At 39.1% G+C, this 23275-nt stretch overlaps 1 protein-coding gene across 2 annotated transcripts; it reads right to left on the bottom strand.

The window, feature by feature from the left end:
• Positions 1–1008: 1008 nt before the first annotated feature.
• On the bottom strand, positions 1009–23049 carry LOC143298678 (uncharacterized). 2 transcript variants are annotated; one of them, XM_076611563.1, is made up of 17 exons: positions 22993–23049; positions 20676–20844; positions 20101–20231; positions 19126–19255; positions 18457–18525; positions 17309–17415; positions 16163–16247; positions 14847–15098; positions 13841–13935; positions 12670–12786; positions 11894–11954; positions 11233–11343; positions 9714–9778; positions 9303–9374; positions 8978–9080; positions 8080–8146; positions 1009–7045 (listed from the first exon to the last, which is right to left on the bottom strand). In XM_076611563.1, exons 2-17 carry the CDS (start codon positions 20826–20828, stop codon positions 6801–6803), a joined length of 1863 nt encoding a protein of 620 aa, XP_076467678.1. In that variant the 5' UTR covers positions 20829–20844; positions 22993–23049; the 3' UTR covers positions 1009–6800. The 2 variants fall into 2 exon arrangements, with proteins under 2 accessions (XP_076467678.1, XP_076467677.1); XM_076611562.1 differs by lacking the exon at positions 11233–11343 and adding an exon at positions 11045–11155.
• Positions 23050–23275: the final 226 nt, after the last annotated feature.

Genomic DNA, 23275 nt, shown 5'->3' with positions numbered 1-23275 from the left:
TTTTTTTTTTCCAGTGTCCTCTGATGTGCAAGTTTGCATTGAACTGGAAACTTAAATGATCAGATATAGAAAGACAAAAAGTTTCATTATGACAATTTTATTACTCAGATCAATTTTATGTACATTGTGTTTTGTTGAAATAAAATCACAGTGTAGTCTCTGTGTGTGTGTGTGTGTGTGTCTGTGTGTACTTTTTTTCTTCATTTACTGTGTCCCCATAAATCTTCCTTGTGAAATCACCTAGCATCCATATGATGTGGTGACACCCGCTTTGTATTTTATCACAGGCATTCATGCATTTTGAAATTTCATGATGTATCAAATATCATTTTATATGGGAAAATGGGATTTACTGACAATAAACCGAATTTAGTTGCTGTGCCTGCATCAGTTGATATACAAAGTAAACTTGATAATGAATGTCTAAATTCTGTCATTTTCCCATGCAGTGAACACTGAAGCCTTGAGGAGTAAAATGAGTTGAAAAATACATTAATCCTAGGTTACATTTCTTGGCCACATGCATGAATTTTCTATGGGCGAATCCTAGTATAAACGTTAGTATACAATACCCTGCAGCTCAAAACGTTAACTACCGCCACCCCTTCTGTCCTGCAGATAAAGTTTTTCCACAGGCTTGCAGGTTTTATTGTTTTACCATTTACCCACCAGAGTTGCCCTTGGGAGTACTGGTAATGTCACTGAAACAGTGTAGATAATGGAGCAGCAAAATGGTGAAAATAGAAAAAGCACCCTTCTGACAACAATAATTGCTTTGTTGCTGAGCCAAGTTCAGTGACAATCTCCCTCGAATCATTCATAGTGTTTTTAGCCAAGGTGCTCTGGAAGAGGTACTGCTTGAGGAAAGAGTGGGCCCCTTTTGACAATCAAAACATAGGATACTTGACTGTTAATCTAAGAGGAAATACTAAAAAAAAAAAAATTAAAAAAATTTAAAAAATTAAAAAAATGTTGCTGATTCCTTCAACAGACACAAACCAATGAATAGAGAGACTGCATTGTTTGTTTATTTACACACAAAAAAAGAAAGGAACAAAAAATTTGCTTGAATACACAAGCATAAACAAACAACAAAATGACAGTGATGGGGTCATCATGACCAGAAATGAACAGGAAATGTATGCCACATTCATACATTACACAAGTCCAATACAAACCGCACCAGTAATAATAGTAGTAACAGTAATCGCACAACAGTGAATAAGAAACATGCAACGTCCTTAACAAAAGAGCAACATGAAATTTCACAATGAGTAGAATCAGAGTACAGATAGATAATTCACACTGGAAACAGATACGAGTAAATCTGATGTTCCACTTGAAAACAACAGAATAAATGGATACATCCATTGCATTGTTCCATTAATCCACAGGTGGAGAAGTGAATGTAAGAATTAACTCCATTCTTCCACAGATGGACAAAAAATTGACCCTTTCTCCATTCTTCCACACATGAAGAAAATGTTGGCCATCAAATTCCCCATTCTTCCACAGATGGAGAAAATGTTAACCACAAATTACCCCACCACCCCTTTCACAGATGGGGAAATGAACCTAACCATTTAAATTACTGCATTCTTCCACAGATGGACAAATGAATAACCATTAACTTACTCTACTCTTCCACAGATGGGGAAGTGAACCTAACCATTCAATTACTCCATTCTTCAACAGATGGACATGTGAACGATAACCAATAAATTACTCCTATCTTCCAATGACAAAAGTGGAAATAACCATTAAATCACTACACTTCTACAGACGGAGCAGTCAATAAATGTAACAAATGATGCCATTCTTCCACAGATGGAGAAGTGAGTGATAACCATTAAAACATTCAATTCTTCCACAGACTGATAGATAAATGCAACGATTAAAATATTCCATTCTTCCACAGATGGAGCAGTGAATGTAACCATTATAACCACTCCATTCTTCCACAGATGGAGTACAACACAAAAGCAACAGCCTGATATGACATCATGTGTGAGCGAAACACAAATGCATGTGGCAGAAAGTTTGCATCCAGCAATGGAACGGATCATCTGACAATACTCGAGCCTACCAGAACTTTCTTTTGGCAGGCAATAAAATCTCACTAAAAAAATGTCAGACTGCTGGCCACAATATTGTACATACAAATAACAAAATTTTAAAAAAGGGTACATGTCCCATAACCTTTTATGGCTATCAGGACAGTGAATTCACATCTACCGTGTCTAATCCTCTCCTTCCACCTTTTTTTTAACCTTCACTCACCAAACTCGGATACCTGTTCACATGTGGGTGGAGTGAGGAAAACGGAAGCAGCATGTCTTTCCCACAGTCACAACACCATGTCGAAATGGGGACTCAAACCCTGATCACTTGCAAACACTGGGTCACAAGTCCAATGCCAATTCTGTCACACAGCCTCAAATAAGGCTTTGGACCCTATTTACTTGTGAGCAATTGATCAGAAGTCCAACTCCCAACCCATTCTGCCACAGAGTTCATCCAGTAGAAACACCAAATTCCAGAGCCTGTGCGTCATGCAGACTGATCTCATCTTCTACAGACATGATGAGTGTAAGCTTATCATGCACACTGATTTCACTTGAACTAATGTGTTGAAAAAATTGTGCATTTTGCTATCTGCTCTCTGAGTCTCTACAATCTGTAACCTTTTACGTTTTTTTCTGGCATACCAATGCACAAGGATATCACACAATGGAAACATTATAAATGTGATTGATGAGCATCCAACGTGAACCTTTACCTCTCCATTTCAACCTATTTTGTTCAGTGCTTAGAGGCAACGGATCTGTCCTGACAATAAAAACATTCCACAACTCCCACAGAAAAGGTTCAAACGTTAAATGCAAATTTTACTTTTCACATCTTTTCAAAACCAATGCCAACAGTTTGTGTGTATCCATCTCTTGGTCCTTATTCTTTAGCTCTGAACAGTGGCACATACAGCTTTTAAATACATGTGTGAGAGCCATTTTGGTGTACATTGGCAACTGTGATCATGTCTAAACAAAACAAACCAGCCATTTTCTTTATGTCACAGCAGTGACAGAAACTTCTGAGCCAAGTCGACGCAGAGTGATGCTCTGTATCAGACAGCAGAGGACATTTTTGATGGCATGTTCTATACAGTGGTGCCTGATAAGCCAATTTCAGGGTACCCCTTTTTGTGGTTATTTCTGTGGTAGATACATAAAGTGAGACTACGCATTTGCCACAATGCATGTATGTATTTCAAAGCTTTCTTCAGGTGGAGAGGCAGATTCACAGCAGGACACCAAACACTGAGAAAGAATACAGGATGACTGAAGGAAACAGAAAAAAACATAAGGGAAATATCACTAAAAAGCTGCAGCTTACAGAGTATTTTTAAACACTGCTTAGCCGACACAAAAATAATGTTCTCTAATCTATCACTGTTTCAGATAACTTTTTTTTTTTTTTTTTTATCATACTACTACTGTGATATCTCTCCTTTCCTTATGAAGCATTTCCATACTGACTGAATACTGGAATAGATGCCACCATCATATTTTCTTTCACAATATATATGATTGAGAAGCATGACCTTTGCTCACTTCAATATTTTCCCACCGAACCTACCCAGCAAACCACAAGCAGTTTCTAATAAGCTGGTGAACCTGGATAATATATTACAATAACATACATAAACATACAACCAGAAGTCAGTGGCAAGCAGGGACATGAAAGTATATGAATGAGTTGCATACAATCCATCCATCTAATCCACAGGAGTGACAAGATGTGAGTGATGATTAACCAACATACATAAACACAAAAGGCATCTTGGTACACCAAAAAAAAAAGAAAAAAAAAAGTTGAATACAAACAACACAAATCCTATTCACTTTAACTGTTGAAAACTAGCATACAGCAGTGTTTAAAAAATGTTTTTTTAAACTATTAAAATCCTGAATCAGCGAAAGTGCCCCTGGCCAACTCTTTATCAAACTGACACAGTGGGACAACCTGCACCCCAAACATGTTCTTCCTCCTGTGTAAGTTCACTGAGCATGGTAAAAATGAAGGTTTTCTACTTCCATACATAAGAAAAGATCATTTTCCCTGCAGATGGCAAACTGGAAAACCTAACAAGATACCAAAAGGGCAAAACTGTCATCAGTTTCTCTGGTTATACTCAAACACTGTACCTCCAATGTGCTGAACTAAGAAAGTGAATGAAAATGCTCTTGAGTTATTTAAACATCGTCTTACCTCCTCCTCTATATCAACTACAGACAACCCTTTAAAAGGTACAAAGACACACTGAAGACCAACCTGAGGAGCTGTGGCATTCATCCCTCAGCCATGAAAGTGACAGCCAAAGACCACAGCCAACTGAGACTGGTCTGTGCAAAGGGGCTGAACATGTTTCAGGGAAACAGGCAGTCCTACAGAACAAAATTTCAATGGGAGAAGTACAAGCACAAGGGACTGTGCCCCCTGGGCTCCTTTCCCTGCAATGTGTGTGGACAGTTGTGTTCACCTGGGATAGGTCATTACTCACACCTCAGGACCCACTCCAGTTAAAAGTATGTTGACAAGAGACTCAATCAGTTCCAAAAGCAACCTGTTTCTTTTCGCAGTACTATTACAGAAAATTCAGGAATAGGACTCCCTGCCGGAGTATGTGTAGTGAAAAGAACTTTTTGTTTCGTTTAAGCTGCCTTCAATTTTATGATCACACCACATGAAAACTAGCTGCTGACAGTGTGTTGAAATTTGGTCTTAACTCATTAGTTTGCTCTGTTCTCTTCAGTTCCCTTCTTTCCACTAGTGCATACCAAACTAACACCTAAGTTCTAAAAGTTTGAATTCCATGGACGACTGACTGTAACAGTCACCGCTGTCTGAAGTTCGACCTTTAACATCTTGAAATAAATGCATCATGGGTAAATTCAACAACAAAGGTAAAAAAATTACTCATACCCAAATCAACAGTGTTTCTCCAACCCAGCCCTCCAACACCTGAACTTTACTGCATGTCACACATTTCCACTGACCTTTTTGACACAACTTTTAACAGCCATTTTTTTCTGGAACTGAATGAAAAAGACAGCAATGATCAACTGACTAATCCGGCTCACACACAAAGATACTATTTTCATCAAACACACGGCAAGACAGTAGAGACTACAACTGTAGCATCTTTGTGTGATGCTCCTGTTGATGTCTGAGAAATTATTCTAGTGTTTCAGTTCTGGAAGTATCAGTTTTCTGAAAAAGTCAACTAAAACGTTTCTCACTGAAAGATCAGAATGGACTGATTCCCAGTCACCGTCTAAACTATCCCCTCAAATACAATGCACAGACCTTTCACTTGCCATGTACTTGTATTGCACTGCACTGCATTGCATTGTGTTGTACTACATTTTGTCAAAACAGATTTCTCTGTGTGAAATTCGGGCTGCTCTCCACAGAGAGAAGCACATTATCAAAGTGAATTTTTCAACAGAATTATGCCAAAGACAACCCTTCTGTTGCCATGGGTTCTTTTATGCGTGCTAAGTGAATGCTGCATATAGGACCTCATTCTATCGTCTCATCCGAAAGACTAGCACCAGGAACACCACTCAAGTGTCTTGTGGAGGGAGGAGTTAATATCCCAGTCCGTATTCTTTCTTAGCAGCTGTTGGCTATTGGTGCCATGAGCAGTTCAAAATAATTTCATTTTTCAACAGAATTATGCCAAAGACAACCCTTTTGTTGCCATGGATTCTTTTTATATGCGCTAAGTGAATGCTGCACATAGGACCTCATTTTATCGTCTCATCCGAAAGACTAGCATCCGGACCACCACTCAAGGTCTTGTGAAGGGAGGAGTTAATATCCAAGTCTGTAATCTTTATTAACTGCCGTTGGCTATCGGTGCCATGAGCAGTTCAAAATAATTTCACAATCCAAGTATGCTACTGCCTACATCAGAGCACTATTGTTCAAATCAGTCCCTAAGATTACCATGAATGAAGACTTGTGACAACCATTAAGCACAATGAGTCAAATGCTGTGAGAGAGATTTACCTTTTAGGACTGTTATCTCTTTCCTTTTTAGTTTTCCATTCCTTTTTTTTTTTTCCCCCCCTTTTTTAAGCATCTGAAGAACAGGCAGCAATGAATTTTCAGCATCCTGTGTTCACTCTATCCCATCCACACTCGCTTGCCACAGAACACGTCTCTCCAAATACACACAGGACTGCACAGGTTCTGGGACCAATGTTTACACAACATTCATCTGATGCGTTGCTGCCTAGAGAACAGGAACATGTTTTACAGATAACAATAGAAACAGAACAAAGATTTGCAAGATACAAAATTCCACTTGCCAGATCAGACCAACCACTTATATCTGAAGCTCTCTCCCGGTTATTCTTGACAAAGGAATTTCACACTGTTAAGTAGCAACTCAAAAAAAAAAGAAAAAGAAAAGGAGTTAACATAAATATGCAGCAAGTGCATAAGAAACAAGTCAACACTCAAAACAAACAAATGCCTGTAAACAGAAATTTTTTTTGTTTATTTGAAAAAAAAAAAAAAAGAAGTAAAAAATAAAATAAAAAACACTGAAATCTACTGTTCACTGCAGGGCCTACCACCAACAATTAATCAAGCCAGCTCTAAATGATTCCTGCTTTACACAAAGGATGCACTAAAAACTCCTTCACATTCTCCTCTCTCCCTCCTCCCCTTCAGTCACTGGTGGTAAAAGCAACAAGTGTCATCAGAAAGCCACAACACACAATACGTCCTCATGAATCGCCCCCATCCAGATTGTTTTCCGTCTGCTCCTTGTCCTCCTCACTGTTTCTGTTGCTGTCGTCAGCGGCCGTGTCGTCCTCGTTGCTGTTCTCTGGCTCTGGCTCTGGCTCTGGCTCGGGTGTCGGTGGCCCCACTTCCGCGATGAAATCATCAACGATGGTCTCCAGACAGCGAAGGGGGACAGCGCCACATTTCAAGATGGTCTCATGAAATGCTCGGATGTCAAATTTGTGCCCTAATGTCAACAAAATTATGGACAGTTTTATCCAAAAACTCACAAACATTTTTTTTTTTAATCAAAAAATAATTATAAAAAAAACTAAAATCTTTCCTTTCCTTCTTTCCATCCAGTTTCTCTAGCATTCTATCGATATGTATTAATAAGTTTTGTCATTCATCCCTTTAGCTGAGAGTTATGCATATGTGTGAAAATGGTGAGTGAAAGCATGTCAATTTATCTCCACACAAGATTCAGCATTATATGAATATATCACCATTATTAACAGGTGCTAATAGTCTGAAAGAATAGGATTTTTTATTTTTGCTTCATTATTGCTCTTCTCTCTCTCTCCCTCTGTCTTTCTCCTTCATGTGTCTTGAGATGCATGTGACTGCTTTAGTTTGTGTTTCCAGGCTAACAAACATACGCACAGTCCACACCAACATATATACACCAAGTCCACACTGACACATATACACACAGTCTGCACTTCCGCCTATCACCCTCACATCCAGTTCCACAACATCACTGCATCTCTAAACCATCAGTAAGTGTTTTTAGAATTATCTAAACTGCATACTAATGTTCATTTTAGTTCCAATGAATCACAAGACAGGTAAATAAGACACACAGATAAGGATTTCTGTGTCAATACTCCTAAAATTTACTATACTGCAAGATAGGTTTTTTTAATTTTCTAGTTACACCGAATCACAGACAGGTAGACAGACACAGACAGAAAAAGACTCCTTGACCTGCATGAAAAACAACTTTTAAATGCATACTTGTGACTTACAATAAATCGTTTTCTGCAACACCCACGTTCACTCATGAAATATAAGTGGGTTTTCACAGGTTTTTTTTTTTACCCAGCTATGAAGAAAACCATATTCAATTGCGTGTGTGCTGTGTATATTCTTGTGTCTGTAATCCACCAAACGGCTGAAATGGATTGATGGATCCTTGACGTGTGATTTTGATCTTCTGCATATCATCTTACACTGGAACACAGACAGATAGACTTGACATAACGTCCTCATGAAACTTACGCAGTTCCCTCTCTGCTTTATGGCGCAGCTCCCAGATCTTGAGTTCTCCCACTTTGTAGGCACAGGCCTGGGTACAGCAAAAACAGGCAGTCATGACACCATATCAATGAAAATGGATGTCACATACACACAACACATGCATACATGTACGCTTACACATACACACACACACACAGATGGCTGTCATACACACCCATATTGCACACACACACACACACAGATGACTGTCATACACACCCATATTGCACACACACACACACACACACACAAACATGGCTGTCATACACACCCATATTGCACACACACACACACACAAACATGGCTGTCATACACACCCATATTGCACACACACACACACACAAACATGGCTGTCATACACACCCATATTGCACACACACACACAAACATGGCTGTCATATAAAAAAAAAGTACACACAGAATCACAGACGCGCATACACAAATGGCTGTCATATACACAACAATGCATACAAGAACACACACACACACACACACACATACACAAACACACACACACACACACACACACAAACATACACAAACACACACAAATGGCTGTCACACACAACACACATACACACAAATTACCCACACTAAACTGAAAAACATTATCCACAACAAAACTGCCCACAACCTATCTTTTTTCTTCTGCTGAGAAAATTCCAGTTTAATATCTTGACAAATACATTCCTCTGCTCTCTCAACCCAACAGACAGCGGAAATGACTGACTGGGGTTGGGGTGGGGAGGAGGGTGACTGGGAGGTATTGGGGAGGGGGCAGAGGGGGGCAGGTCAAGGTAAAGGTCAAGGGAATTTGGGTGGTTGGGGGGAGGAGAGACAGAGGGCTCAGGGAGGGAGGGGCGAGGGGGCACAGCCTCACCTGTCCCGGCCAGGTGATGTAGCGGTTGACCTCGTTCTTCACCACATCGTAGTCCATCATGGCCTGATCCACAATGTAGTTGATGGCCTTGTGCTTGCTCCACCTGCCCCAAACACGCACACAGAGGGCAAAATCAAAAAGAGGACAAACAAGACACTCTACAGATATAAATCAAGAAAATACAAACCCATGTACACAAATATAAATATTTATCACAACACCCATAAAGACACACCCATGTTCACAGATATAAATTTACAACAACAAAAAACACACCCATAACAACACACCCATGTACACAGACATAAATGAAGAAAATACACACCCATAAGCATGGATGCCTGTATCCACCACCAGGCGAGCAGCTCTGAAGATTTCAAAGCAGTACCGTCCAAGTCTGCAAACAGCAACAAAACATATGTCAATATTGTTGGAAGAGATCATTTTTTAAAAGCTTTTTGCTTACCTTCTTGCCTCATCTTCTTAGATCTCTTAGTGTTGCTTTCATGCTGCTCATCTTATCTCACTACTCTAACCATCTCTCTCTCTCTCTCAGACACACACACAAAAGCACACACACACACTCACACAAACACACATACACAAACGTGCACACACACACACACACACACACACACATACACAAACGTGCACACAAACACACACACACACTTTGTCTTCACTGAACCAATCTCTCTGTGCTTTCCTCTTCTGCAGCTTGGAAACAAATACTCACAGCATGTCGCTGTCTTCGTACACACCCATCTCTTCACCCAGGGCCTCAGAATATAAACCCCAGCCCTGCAACACAGATCCTGGCATTCAAACCATGATGCTAAGTCCACTTCAAAAGACAACACAGAAAAGGATATCAAAATGTTGTTCACCAATAAATTTTGTATGTTAGTACACTGACCACTCATCTTGGTATGAAAATGCATAATTACAACTATAAAGTGATCCTTTTCACTAAATATTTACCCATGTGCCTCACGATATAATGATGTGATATATGTATGGTTGATATCTGTAAAAGTGTTGTTGAGAGTTATAATCATATGGAGGTTGGTCTCAGAACCTGGAAGTGTAATGTTTATTATGGTGACCACGAACAAACTATCCCATGAATCAGAAAAAAAACACAGCCCCCAAGCAAACAAGTTACATACACACAAACAACACATTAAAGACAGCGAGACAGATGAATTAAAGAAGGCAAGGTTCAACAGAGCAGACAAGCGAGCACATGATGCAACATTTAAAGACAGCTCCGATGATGATGCCAGGGCCTCGAAACTGACTTTAACCAAAGGTGCAAACATGGCCACTGCAGCGAAAGTAATTAAACCATTAATGCTCAACTCACTCTGATATATATGCCTTATAATGTGCTGCCCCTTAAATATTGTTAAAACCTCATTTTTAATCAAATTTGGATATTGCATCTTATCTCATAATCCGAAGTGACCTGCAGTCTGTGATATATGGTAACTTTACATTCACTAAGAACATCTGGCCTGGGACCAAACTTCCTCCAGACTGTGCATGAATGGCTTCATTAAAGGCTTTGGCTATGGGGTGGGATCCTAAGAAAATAATCCTCTGTGTTCCCAGGGCAGTCTTTGGACCAGAAGCTAGAAAACCCTTAAGGCTGGTGACAGAGTTACTGACCCAGAAGGCCATTAACTTCTTCTTTTCCCTTAACTCTGGGAAGTGTCAATGTGGTACTGCACAAAACAACTGTTCATCAGATTCCTCCAAGTCTGCTGGTAGGGTGTAAAAGCCTGGGTCTCTGCAAATGGCTTTCCCCATCCATTCTGCAATATTTTTTCAGTCTATCGTTTGTTTGTTTTTTGGTTTTTTTGGGTTTTTTTGCTGTCTTCCCCTTCATCTTCCTTCTCCAACAGAACCTTGGAGGACTGTTTAAGTAATGAACCACAAAAGCACACATCAAGAGCCCAAATGATCCCAAAATGGCAGCTGACAAAAGAAGCAAATTATGAAGAGATTTTTTATCAGTGCATGCACGGATGCACCCCCCAGCGTGCACACACACACACAGCTCACCTCAGCATAAGCAGTGTTGAAAGAGAAGCGACTTGGAGCAAGGTAATACTTGCCATCCTCACAGTAACGACGAAAGTCTGGCAACGTTTTTTCGTTCATTGCATATACTGACTGGAAACAAACACAAAAAAACAAAGAGAACTAAACATCCACAAAAGCCAAACCTGAAATACTAACCACAACCTCACCTCAACATAAGCTGAATTGAAGGAGAAACAACTTGGTGCAAGATACCATTTGCTGTCCTGACTGTAACGGCGGAAGTCTGGTAATGTTTTCTCATTCAAACCATATGATAACTGAAAAAATCAAGACATAAAAAAAAGAAAAAATACAGTCCCAAGATCTAAAGTGTTTGGTTTACAGTTTTGGTCATACCATCACAAGAAATCATTCTGTAGGTGATTCTTTTCCACATTATTAGATATTAAATCTGGAACAGAATAGGCTCTGTATAATTATGAACAGTGAAAAACTTGGGACTTTGTTATGGCAACCAAATTAGAGATCTCACAGCAAGACAACACAATAAATATAAGTATAAGCAGACATATACCAAACAATGTTCTGATAAACCATTCTGCTTTTAACATCAAATCACCTTTGCAAACATTCTTGCATTTCTGCATATCTTGCCAGCAAACTTTCATTTTGCCAAATAACTCTTTTCTCTTGAGGCTTTTGTCCTCTTTTTTTTAAATTTCTATGCTCAAACTGTCCTGCCTGTTCATCTGAACATCAGCTAAGCATCTTGAAAAGCATAAGAATTTTAGAGGATTTTAAAGGATCATCAAATACAGACAGACAAATGGACAGACATACAGACGGACAGACAGACGCACAGGATACCTGGAGATGGTGACCGGGGACAGCCTCATGCAAGCATAGCGCTGTCAAGGAATATCTGTGTCTGCACAACAAAGCACACAAATCAAATCACAAGCTTCTTTCTGTGTGGGTGTAACTCAATGAATAAGTAATCATGTTGAGCACAGATTTCTGTACATTTTCATTTCAGTAATGGAAAATTTTAATGTCTTCATGTTGCTGCCAACAAGGAACTATGCAGTCCTGATTTTCTGAGCATGTCAAATACGCAAACACACACAGGCTCTGCCACAATCATTCCATCACCCATTCGCTTATTTATCTCAAGTCATCTCTTGATGTGCATTCTTTTTATTCTCTTGTCTTCAATCACTTTCTTATGTGAAGACATTCAAGTAAACCAAATACACACAAACACAATCATTCACACAGTCACAAATACACATGTATACACATAAACACCGTCAAAACACACACGCATGCACGCACGCATGTACACATGCACACACGCACGCACATACACACGCTCATACACATAGTCACAAATATACAGTCACAAACATATTCACTCACACACACTCACACACATTCTCCCACACACAGAGACACTCATACATCCACAAAACAAAAATATCCAGGAGGGTTTAAGTAGTAGATACACAAACATACACTTGAAGACACTCCCCCTTCCCCCCTACACGCACATCCCTCCCCATAGCACCACCCCCTCCCTTCCTGCCTCCCCCCCACACACACATATCCCCTCCTCCACAACCCCACACACACATAACACTTACAATAAATCCAGGTTGGCTGTGTTGAGGTAGTAGATACCTGGCCGGGCACCATTCGCCGTGCCAGCATAGTAGAACGCCTCTGGAGCATTGACCATTTCAGACGGGGTGGGCAAGATCCTAGAACAATACAAGAGTATTGATCAGTACTGTGGTGCAGCGTGTGTCTGTGTGTGCTGGCTAGTGTGGACCAAAGACCATCACAGCATCTCAGCTGGTCACAAGTTCAGTTAATGAGGCCTAAAACCGCAAACATAAACGGACCGCAAGAGTACAGACCTGAAAAATCAAGTGGGTACTGAGATGTTTTCATCTGGTTTTCTGCGCAGGCACACACACACACACACACACACACACACATTTAAACAATTTAGTCCAGGAATGAATAATCAAATCAAATCAAATCAAATAATATCAATCAAACCAAAAATACTCTATCAATCCAAATGGAATTTCATATGTGCAATCACTAATTGATGAACACACACAACACTGTTCATCTCATGAGACATAGCACATGGGAAACCAGAATAAGCATCACCTGCACACACAAAACCCCAAGGGAGAGAAGCTGACAGACTGTCATTTCACAAATGCAAAGATCATCCCACGTCCCCACCCCATCCCTTCCAAAACACATACCCATGCATGCATACCAAGACACGCTCAAGCTTGCCAAAATACACACATACACACTCACACAAACACACAAGCTTGCATGCACACGGACACACAGACACAGACACACACACACCCACATACACACACACAGAGGCAAACTATGAAACACATGAAGTAGAAATTGTGAAACATTTACACTGGCAATTACATCTGTAAATCTCCACACACCGATACTCAAACAAATGGCCAGCCACTTTGTTGTGTGAGACTGCGAAACAATGTACATGTATGCACGCACGCACGCACACACACGCAAACACGTTATACATTCATGCTGCCCATATCAATAAATTATCAATATGCATGGAGACAAAAAAAAAAGACAAAAAAAGACTAAAGCATGCATATCTTTTCAAGACCATATTTCATGATTCTTTCACAAAGTCTTCCAGCTCTGACCATGCCACCTTCAAAGAAAGATAAAAGCTTGAAACCATCCTTGTTTCACAGGTCACGTTATTCTACACCAGTCCATCACCAGCCAACATCTTACCTGAGAGGGGCATCAGGTATGTTCTGAAACAGGGCCGACAGCTTGGGCTGGATTTTGTTGTGGCACAGGTCTTTCACGTACTCCAGTGCTTCTTCCTGATACCACAGCCAGCCAGGTTTAGAATATAGCAGGCAACTCTTCATCATCGCTATCATTATCATCATCATCATCATCATCTGTCATCATTATTGTGTCATGTTTTAAGTCCTGTTGTTTCACTGGTATACTGCATAAGCTTTTCAAAAGCATCACAGAATTTTGAGAGTTTGTTTGAATATAAGTAATGAGTAGAACAATATAAACATAAAACAGGTATCTAAATAAACAAATAATGAAATAAAAGAGATTTATAAAAATTTATTAAAAAAAAACAACCTCCTAAAAGTAAACGGCCAAACCGTGGAAATTTTTACGAGGAAATCTTTAATGCGCATATTTGATTTTCTGTCACACATGTACAAACATAAAAGGGGGTTCAGGCACTAGAAAGTGTCCATGTCTGTTGACCTTGGATGCTGTAAAAATGTATCTTGTGCATGCACGTACATATAAACAATGTTCAAGTTCGAGCAGGTCTGCACATCAACAGACAGGAGACTGGATCAATATCTGCCCTTTAACCCTGGTCTGCACATCAACAGACAGGAGACTGGATCAATATCTGCCCTTTAACCCACTAAGTGTTGTGACTGGGATTCAAACCCAGGTCTCTCAGGCTGTAAACCCCACCTCTTTAACCCCTTGACTGCTGCTGATGTGTAAGTTCGTCAGCAAAGGGTTGTCCCCACACTGAGATAAGACTAAGCTTACTGATCAGATTGTCAGTCACCTTTATTTGGAATTCCTCTTGAGATTATGTTACCTTTGTTTGGCAAAATCAATTACACCACTGAAAAGTACACAAAAAGAAGAAACTACACTTCAAACTCTTGCCAAACTGATCCCATTCCACCCAGGTTCAACATTCAAATGGTTAACCACTCGGCTGTCGGCAGCCAGCCCTCACCGTGGTCTTGAACTTGCCCTCCGTCTTGGTCTTGAGCTTCTTGATGTAGTCGAAGATGTGGGTATGTCCCTCCTTCTTGGCCAAGGCCTTCATCTCCTTCTGGATGCGGTCGACCTCCTTGAGGCCCAGCTCATGCACCTCCTTCACTGACATGTTGCACGACAGGTGGAACTGCAGACACTGCTGGTACATCTCCTTGCCGCTTGGCAGCGAGCAGACACACTCACTCACCCGCGTCTTCTTCAGGTATACCTGTGTGCACAAGGATGTGAGGAGTCAGCATTATTTAGGATTCTTCAGGTACAAGTGTGTGTACAAGGATGTGAGGAGTCAGCATTATTTAGGATTCTTCAGGTGTGTGTACAAGGATGTAAGGAGTTAGCATTACTTGGGATTCTTCTGGTACAACTGTGTGTACAAGGATGTGAGGAGTTAGCATTACTTGGGATTCTTCAGGTACAACTGTGTGTACAAGGATGTAGCATTATTTTGGATTCTTCATGTACACCTGTGTGTACAAAGATGTGAAGAGTCAGCATTATTTAGGATTCTTCAGGTACAAATGTGTGTACAAGGATGTGAGGAATTAGCATTATTTGGGATTTTCAGGTACAACTGTGTGTACAAGGATGTGAAGAGTCAGCATTATTTAGGATTCTTCAGGTACAACTGTGTGTACAAGGATGTGAGGAGTTAGCATTATTTGGGATTCTTCAGGAACACCTGTGTGCAAGTACATGAGGAGTTAGCGGTTTTTGGTGTATGCAAAGACTGATGAATTAAGACTTTCCAAGCAAGGATGGGGTGGGGGGAGGGAGATTTTCTTCTCTTTTTTTTCTTTTTGGTAATATGACTAGCTTTGCATCATTATCATTAAAATGTATGTATTTGACTGCCCATGTCCTTGTCCTTGATAACAAGACACATGTATCATTAACAATCTTCTGACATATCAAAGCATATCAGTATCAGTAGCTCAAGGAGGCATCACTGTGTTCAGTCAAATCCATATACACTACACCACGTCTGCCAAGCAGATGCCTAACCAGCAGCGTAACCCAACACACTTAGTCAAGCCTCGAGAAAAAAATAATAAAAAAATAAAATAAAATAAAATAAAAATAAAATAAATAAATAATAGATAAATACATAAAAATACTACTACTGCTATTAGTAATATTTATAAGGTGCAAAATATTGATGCATCAAAGCATAATACACAGAGATGCCAGCAGCATTACGTTCTGCATCTGCACGTGTGAAAAGTCATGAAAATCCCCCAAGCTCAAGCAAAATGACGAGTGTTTCAGACCTACCTCTTTCAAGAAATTTTTTAGTTTGTCAAAGGCAGGGGCGATGAGTGACGAGATGATATCCATAGCTTTTGTCTTCACCTTTTGCCTGTACAACATTGATAGAAGATATACATTTCACAGCTCAGAATACTATAAAAAAAAAAATATATATATATATATATACATGTTATATCATTCAGAGAACTCCAAAAATGATTGTAAAAAAGATCAACATTTACTTCTGATAAAAAAAAAAACAGACACAATATTTAAGATTTCAAGATTCAATTAAACTTTGAGCACTTTGGGGACACTGAAGATTTTAGAAATCAACATAATCAAGAACACAACTGGGTTCATCATGACATTGCATCAATTAAGGTAAAATGAGGGTCATCATTCCTTCTTCTCTGTGAAAGTATCCTATGCACCCCACTGCAAGTCTTCATGAATTTTCTTAGTCTATGGAAAACCTGTTTGATTGCAGAAAATAATTTATTTATAACATGAAAATACAGACTTCAGACACAGGTATCTATCAGACAACAATCTTTATGAACATCACCAACAATATGAACAATCCAAAATAAAATGAAATTCATGACCAACAGTATCCGTGTCACTTTTTTTTTCTTTTTTTTTTTTCTTTTTTTTTACAAATAATGTATTCTCTTGGAATTCCATTTAACAGCCTTGTTTCAATCAGTAAACAGTGATTATTCATTTCAATTTCATTAGCAAAATCATGCTTCTAGTGGGCTACTGACCAATATATTTTCCTCTCTTAAATTCCTGTATATAGTGTTTATAAAACATACATTTTACATTGTTTATATTGTTCACAGGCACATACTGCTGCCTAGTGTTAGTACTTTTACCATTCTGCTTGTACATATGTAAAAAAAAAATGTTTAAATAAATTTCTGAAAAGGTACACAGAAACTGAGATACTCCCTTTCACAGGATCTCTGAGAACAATGAGAGATTGTCTGTGTTTCACAGTTCAGAAATAAATTGAAAACACAATATAGATTGTATACAGACACACACGTCTGCTCACGTGTGCAAAAAAACATTACAAATCACTTGCTGTTAGTATAACATAGCATTACACACACACACACACACACACACACACACTCCCTGTCTGTGTCTCTCTTCACTTACAAATCATCATCAGACACTTTCTTGTCTTCAGCCAGGAATGGCTTCATGAAGGGGTGTTCCTCTACTGGGGTGGTGATCAGTTTGTCCAGCTGGTCAGTCACACCTTCCTGACAACATAAACCATTGACTCCCGGTAACAGGAACATTGCATGTTGTACTGTGGTGCTTTCTGCTGTGCTGTGCTGTGCTGTGTGGTGTGGTGTGGTACGGAGTTGTGATCTGGTGTTGTGTGATTAAGTGTTGTGTGGTGTGGTGTGGTGTGGTGTGGTGTTGTGTTGTGTTGTATTGTGTTGTGTGTTGTGTGTTGTGGTGTGGTGTGGTGTGGTGTTATGTTGAGTGGAGTTGTGATCTGGTGTTGTGTTGTATGGAGTTGTGATCTGGTGTTGTGTGATTAAGTGTTTTGTTGTATGGTGTGGTGTGGTGTGGTGTGGTGTGGTGTGATGTGATGTGATGTGGTGTTGTGTTGTGTGGTATGTTGTTGTGGTCTGATGTGGTGTGATCAGTGGTGTGTTATATGCTGTGGTATCGTGGCATAGTGTGGGGGTGGTGTGGTGTTGTTGTGCGGCGTAGTATTGTGTTGTGTTGTGTTGCAGCATGAATGGTGTTTGCTGATTTTGCCTTATATTAAAAAACAAAATAAAATAATGAACACAAAAAAAATTATCAGAACTGTCCATGTTGGCACATGCATGTACATGTAACACATACACAAGTCAAAGTCTTAACAGAGTGTATAAGTGTAAGCTCTCTCTTCCCCACTAACTCTGACATAACAGGAATGTACGATAACTCTGAAGTTGGAAAAAAACTCACACAATGTGAGGCACAATGGCAGCTAATTCAAAGCTCAGAAAGGAACCACTTGAACTTTTTCTCTTTTTCAGACAAAAGAGTGTGTCTGTTCACATTACCTCATAGAACCTGACTTAAAATGTAGTTGATAGCAATAGAGTTTGCATTTATCACCAACATATGCCCTGCAAGGATGCTCTGACATGCATTTTTGTACCAGATGTCAGGGGCCTGAATGCTCACACGCATATGACACATTCTCACCCATACATATGAAAATCAATTCATAAGCAAGTAAAGCATCTCTGAACCACTCTTCTGTGTTAAAACAGACCACTGGTGCTGTCCACACTCACCAGGCTGAAGCGATGCATCATCATGTCGCATTCAATGCCTTTCTCCAGCACCTCCTGCACTTGAGCCACCTGCCAACAGACACACCCACATCACAGGCACATGCCTAACTACTAAACACAGCAAAACTCATCATTCCCCTCCCCTCCCTCCACCACTAAACTACAAAAAAAAAAAAATAAAAAAAATCAAAAAAAATCCACATCATCAACCTCGTATCAGATTTATAAAAGAAAAGGGTTGTTGGTTTTTTGTTGTTGCTAAATTGACTTTAACGAAAAAATGATTTTAAAAAAAAAAGAAAGAATAAAAACTGAAACAACATCTACTACAGTACTAGAAATACAGAAAAGGATTGGAAATGAAAACAAAAAAGGAAAATGATTTGCTACTGATCAGTTTGCAATTTAGATATCAACGGTAAAGACACAAAAATTTTGACAACTGGGCCCAAAATTTGCACAATTTGTTGCAGACTTGCACAACCTAGGATACCTATAAACACGTAATACTCCTTACTTTCTATGTTTATTTCATACAGAAGTGTAGAAGCGTGGTCAATGTTGGAACTAAATACAACCAGTCTGCATTGTCGTCCTCTCTCACAAGTTTGAGTAGATTCTGATTTCACTGTCTTTTTCATTTGGTTCCTTTTCTCAAAGACTACTCACTCTCTTTGGCATCTTCTCCAGTCTTGAAACAAAGATTTCAAAGTCGTCCACCGTGTCAAACTTCATGAACTGGATTCCCTGGATCAAGTCAATATGCACACCTTCCAGGTAGCTGATAGGAAACAAGTACCTGAAAAAAACACATTTCAGTTCACTGAAGAACAAATATCTGTGTCACAATGTTCATCCACAACTTGACCCAACATCAAAGTAAATAATGTATAAACTCTGTGTGAGTGTGTGCATGCATACATGTGTACAAGTGTGCATGCATGTGTACGTCACTGTGTACATCTGTTGACGGGTGTGGATGCACATGTGTGTATGCATGTGTATGTGTACACATGAGAATATGTGTGTGTGTGTGTGTGTGTGTGTGTGTGTGTGTGTGTGTGTGTGTAAAAAAATCATGGATGGGTGCCTGTGAAAATCTGTCTATTGGGTTGACTATGCAAAATGCCAAATAGAACTGGTTTTCATAATTTATCATACTGACCTATGACAGCATTTACTCCTACGACCTTAAACCCACACGACTGACACTAGTGACAGATTAATGAATGAATAAATCAATCAATCAACAAATGAATCAGTAAAACTGAACACGCTATCATGAGTCAGAAATTCAGTAAACTACACCTAAAAGTGATGATGACATAACTGAAAGCACACAAACTAATCCAGCTACCTAGCATATACTACAACTATCTTGAAATGGATTCCAATTTTCAATTCTACAAGAAAAAAATTAATTAATTTAAAAAAAAAAAAATTTAAAAAAACAACACAGACAAAGAACAATTTTACCAAAAAATTTCTATAATAAAATAAAAACCATTCAAACTTCGAGATACAATGTGAAATTGGCTTCAATAACTGACATCGTTTCATTTCAGGGAAATCTGGACAGCTTGCATGGCATGTATGTACAGTAAGTATACACATAAGTATTTCTGGAAATATAAAAGTCATTACGCTTTGAAGGCAGCTCCATCCAGATACTCTTGCAGTTGATCTCGAAGCAGTAGCAGGCTCACTTTACTCTGTTTGGAGCACTGGGTTTCATCAATTGCATCAGCCTTTTTCTTGAACTCTTTCACCATATTCTGCAAGCATTGATATTCACTACTGATTATTATACACATTCATTCAAACTGCACTGAGTTCAAGATGCAGTAAGAGACATATTACTTAAAAATTAAAAGATCCAAAAACTCACATCAGATAAATCATTACATTAAAATTTTATGGTCTGTTATTTTCATTTCTTTGTTCGTTTGTTTGTTTGCTTATTAATCATTGTTTACCTTTTCGCCATTTTTCATGACACAATTGGTGAAAATTCACTGTTATCAAATACCAATACTGATTTTTTTTTCTTTTTAAATCACACACAATGAAGAAGGTTGGTTCCTTGTCACTTTACTTTGACTGTATGAAAGTATGAAACAGTCAGTAAACTCCATGATGTCTCTGCACACCAACTTTCATTCTTCTGATACCTAAACTCATGGCCTTTCTTAGTATGAACTTTGTGATAATAAACTTACCTCCCTTTTGATGTAAGCTTCCTCGCTAACATCATCCAGTAAGTCATCCAGATGATGAAAGCCACAAAATGTTGCCAGTTCTGGACTTTCCGCCAGTCGCCAGGCCCACACGTCAGCACACAGAGCCTCAACAGCATCCATGGAATCCCCCATTGTTGCTGCTGGTGATCTGCACATGCATAACAAATTAAGGTATTAGACTTGCAAATTTTCTTGACTCATTTTTCTTTCCGTACAATATGTAGTTATTTCTACAGTATCTGATATTTAACATTTTTGAGTTAACATTACTTTCCAGCTCTGTAATGTTAGTTGTTAAATGAATACCACTAAACAAGCAAAGACAATTCTAATTTCTATACATTATAAAAAAAATAAATAAATAACAAAATACATATTTACAGCACTTATACATGCAGCTCTAGTCACATTTAACAATACACATGGCATGAACAATGCACAGAAGTATTAGAAGTAATTCATCCACACACACACACACACACACACACACACACACACACACAATCTGGGGGAGAAAGATCTGTTACAAGTTTCAAAATATTCTTTGAACAGACATGCTCTATGTGAAATATGAAAGATATAACAGAACAGCTGACCTTGCTCAATGTTCAACAAGACACATGTGAATTCTTTTTTTAAATTAGCCTTTGTTCACTTATCTTGAGAACTGTGTAGAATCACTGGGCTTTAATGGATACTTAAAAGTTAAATTTTACCCTCTTTCACAACTTACAAGAGGGTTCCAATGATCAGCCACAATGATCAGCTATAGTGACCAAGTTAAAGTAAACAGTATCAATGCATTCAACCTTGTTAATTTGATTTTGAAACTGAAATTAGCTGTGCATACACATGTAAATTTACAACCCTTCATTTCAAATGAGAAAGAATTTAGTCTTTTACTTAGTATACAGCACAAGAATAGTCAAACTTAAATCCTCATATCAGCTGCTTTGATAGCATACTAACTCACATCTATCTTAAACTCACATCATTCCACTTTATCTTGTCACAGAAACTCTGGTATGGTTAAAATTTTGTTTGAAAACTGCCCATTTTTGCATTTGTTTTTGCTTTGAAAGTTGCTGCATAACATAAAAAATTCAGGAAATAATGGACCAACGAGTATCATACTGTGCTCCATACCTTAAAACTGACAATATAAACAACAGTCATGTGCATTCAAGTTTCACTATTTCAAATAATACACACTTTGTGTATACATGAAATGATATAATATATATGGACTTACATTTCATATTAATAGATTTCTTTGGTGCGTGTGTGTGTGTGTGTATGTGTATGTGCGTGCATGAGTGTGCGTGCATGCATGCCTGCATATGTACGTACATGTGTGGGTAAATTATCTCCCATTATCATATTCATCATCTCACTTCTGAGAACAACATATCTGGCAAAAGTAGGCCCAAACTGGATTATGTGATTTCCCAAGTAAATCCGCTCCAATTTTCAAACAGAATCACAGAATTACAGAAATGTTTGGCTATAGGCTAAAAGCCTTTTGCCCTCGTAATCAGTGTCCATTTATGTGCTTTTGGATCACTTGTTGTGAACAAACCCTTGTTTAAATCTGGCATAGTGTATACTATATTTATCTACAGCTCAGTAAAGATTTAACTCTGTGGAAAATACATGGTTCTTAAACTTTTTGTCAATGTGATTTTTGAAGAAAAAACGTGTGCAAAACATGAGTTGTGATGCTGTGTTATTGTTACTGATGTTTATCACAATGAATATCAATTCCTGCAAGTGCATGTACACAGTACCGGAACTAGCAGTGCAAACAAAAATCTATCCGCAAAATTTTCAACTGTTTTTGAAAACACACATATGGACAAACGCGTCCGCACGCGCGCGTACACACACACGGATTGATTTGCCACCTGCTCTGGGCTTTCGGAGCCGCTGGAACTGGAAGCCACAAACAACAAAATTGGGTGTGAGTTTTTTCTGAACTTGTAATTAAAGCGCCCAGAAGGTTCTTGGAAGCCACTGTTATGAAACCCATAAGAAGTTGTGAATTGTCTTATATCAGTGCTGCTGCCGGTGGTGTTTCTGCTGCCTGTTTGTTTCTGCAAACATAAGGGTTGAATGACTGCGTGTGAAATCTACAGACGTGCCGGCCGGGCTTTTCGTTCGACTTCTCGTGATAAATTTGGCGCATTCTATAATACCTTTGATACGAATAAATTCACGTCTTGAAACTTATCAAATATTATTTTACAATCACAATTATGCAATCTCAATGATCATTTCGCATGCTTGTATTACTTACAGCCTTGATTGTGAGAAGATCAGCACTTGAAGCGAAACCGCACACTGGTTTCGAAAACCGGAAGTGACAGGTGTGGCGTTGCTTGCTTACTCCCCCTTAACACAACCCCTTCCCCCCCCCCCTCCCCCCCCCTCACACACACACACACACACACACACACACACACACCCCTAACCCCCCCAATCCTCAGCCCCCCTCTTACTCCCCCCCTCCCTCTCCAACTGACTCCCCACCTCACACACCATCCCACTGTATCTGTATCAAAACAAGATCAGAATTGGGT

The sequence above is a fragment of the Babylonia areolata genome, chromosome 24, assembly GCF_041734735.1.
Source record: "Babylonia areolata isolate BAREFJ2019XMU chromosome 24, ASM4173473v1, whole genome shotgun sequence".
NCBI lineage: Eukaryota > Metazoa > Mollusca > Gastropoda > Neogastropoda > Buccinidae > Babylonia > Babylonia areolata.
This window is presented reverse-complemented; position numbering and strand designations above follow the sequence as displayed.

Excerpts from the sequence above, each read along its gene's own strand:
- LOC143298678 (XM_076611563.1), bottom strand. The coding sequence starts at position 20,828 with ATGGGGGATTCCATGGATGCTGTTGAGGCTCTGTGTGCTGACGTGTGG. Across the intron at positions 15,099-16,162 it reads TAAAAAATTTCTTGAAAGAG|GTATACCTGAAGAAGACGCG; the intron begins GTAGGTCTGAAA and ends TTGTGCACACAG. Across the intron at positions 8,147-8,977 it reads ACATCACCTGGCCGGGACAG|GCCTGTGCCTACAAAGTGGG; the intron begins GTGAGGCTGTGC and ends TGCTGTACCCAG.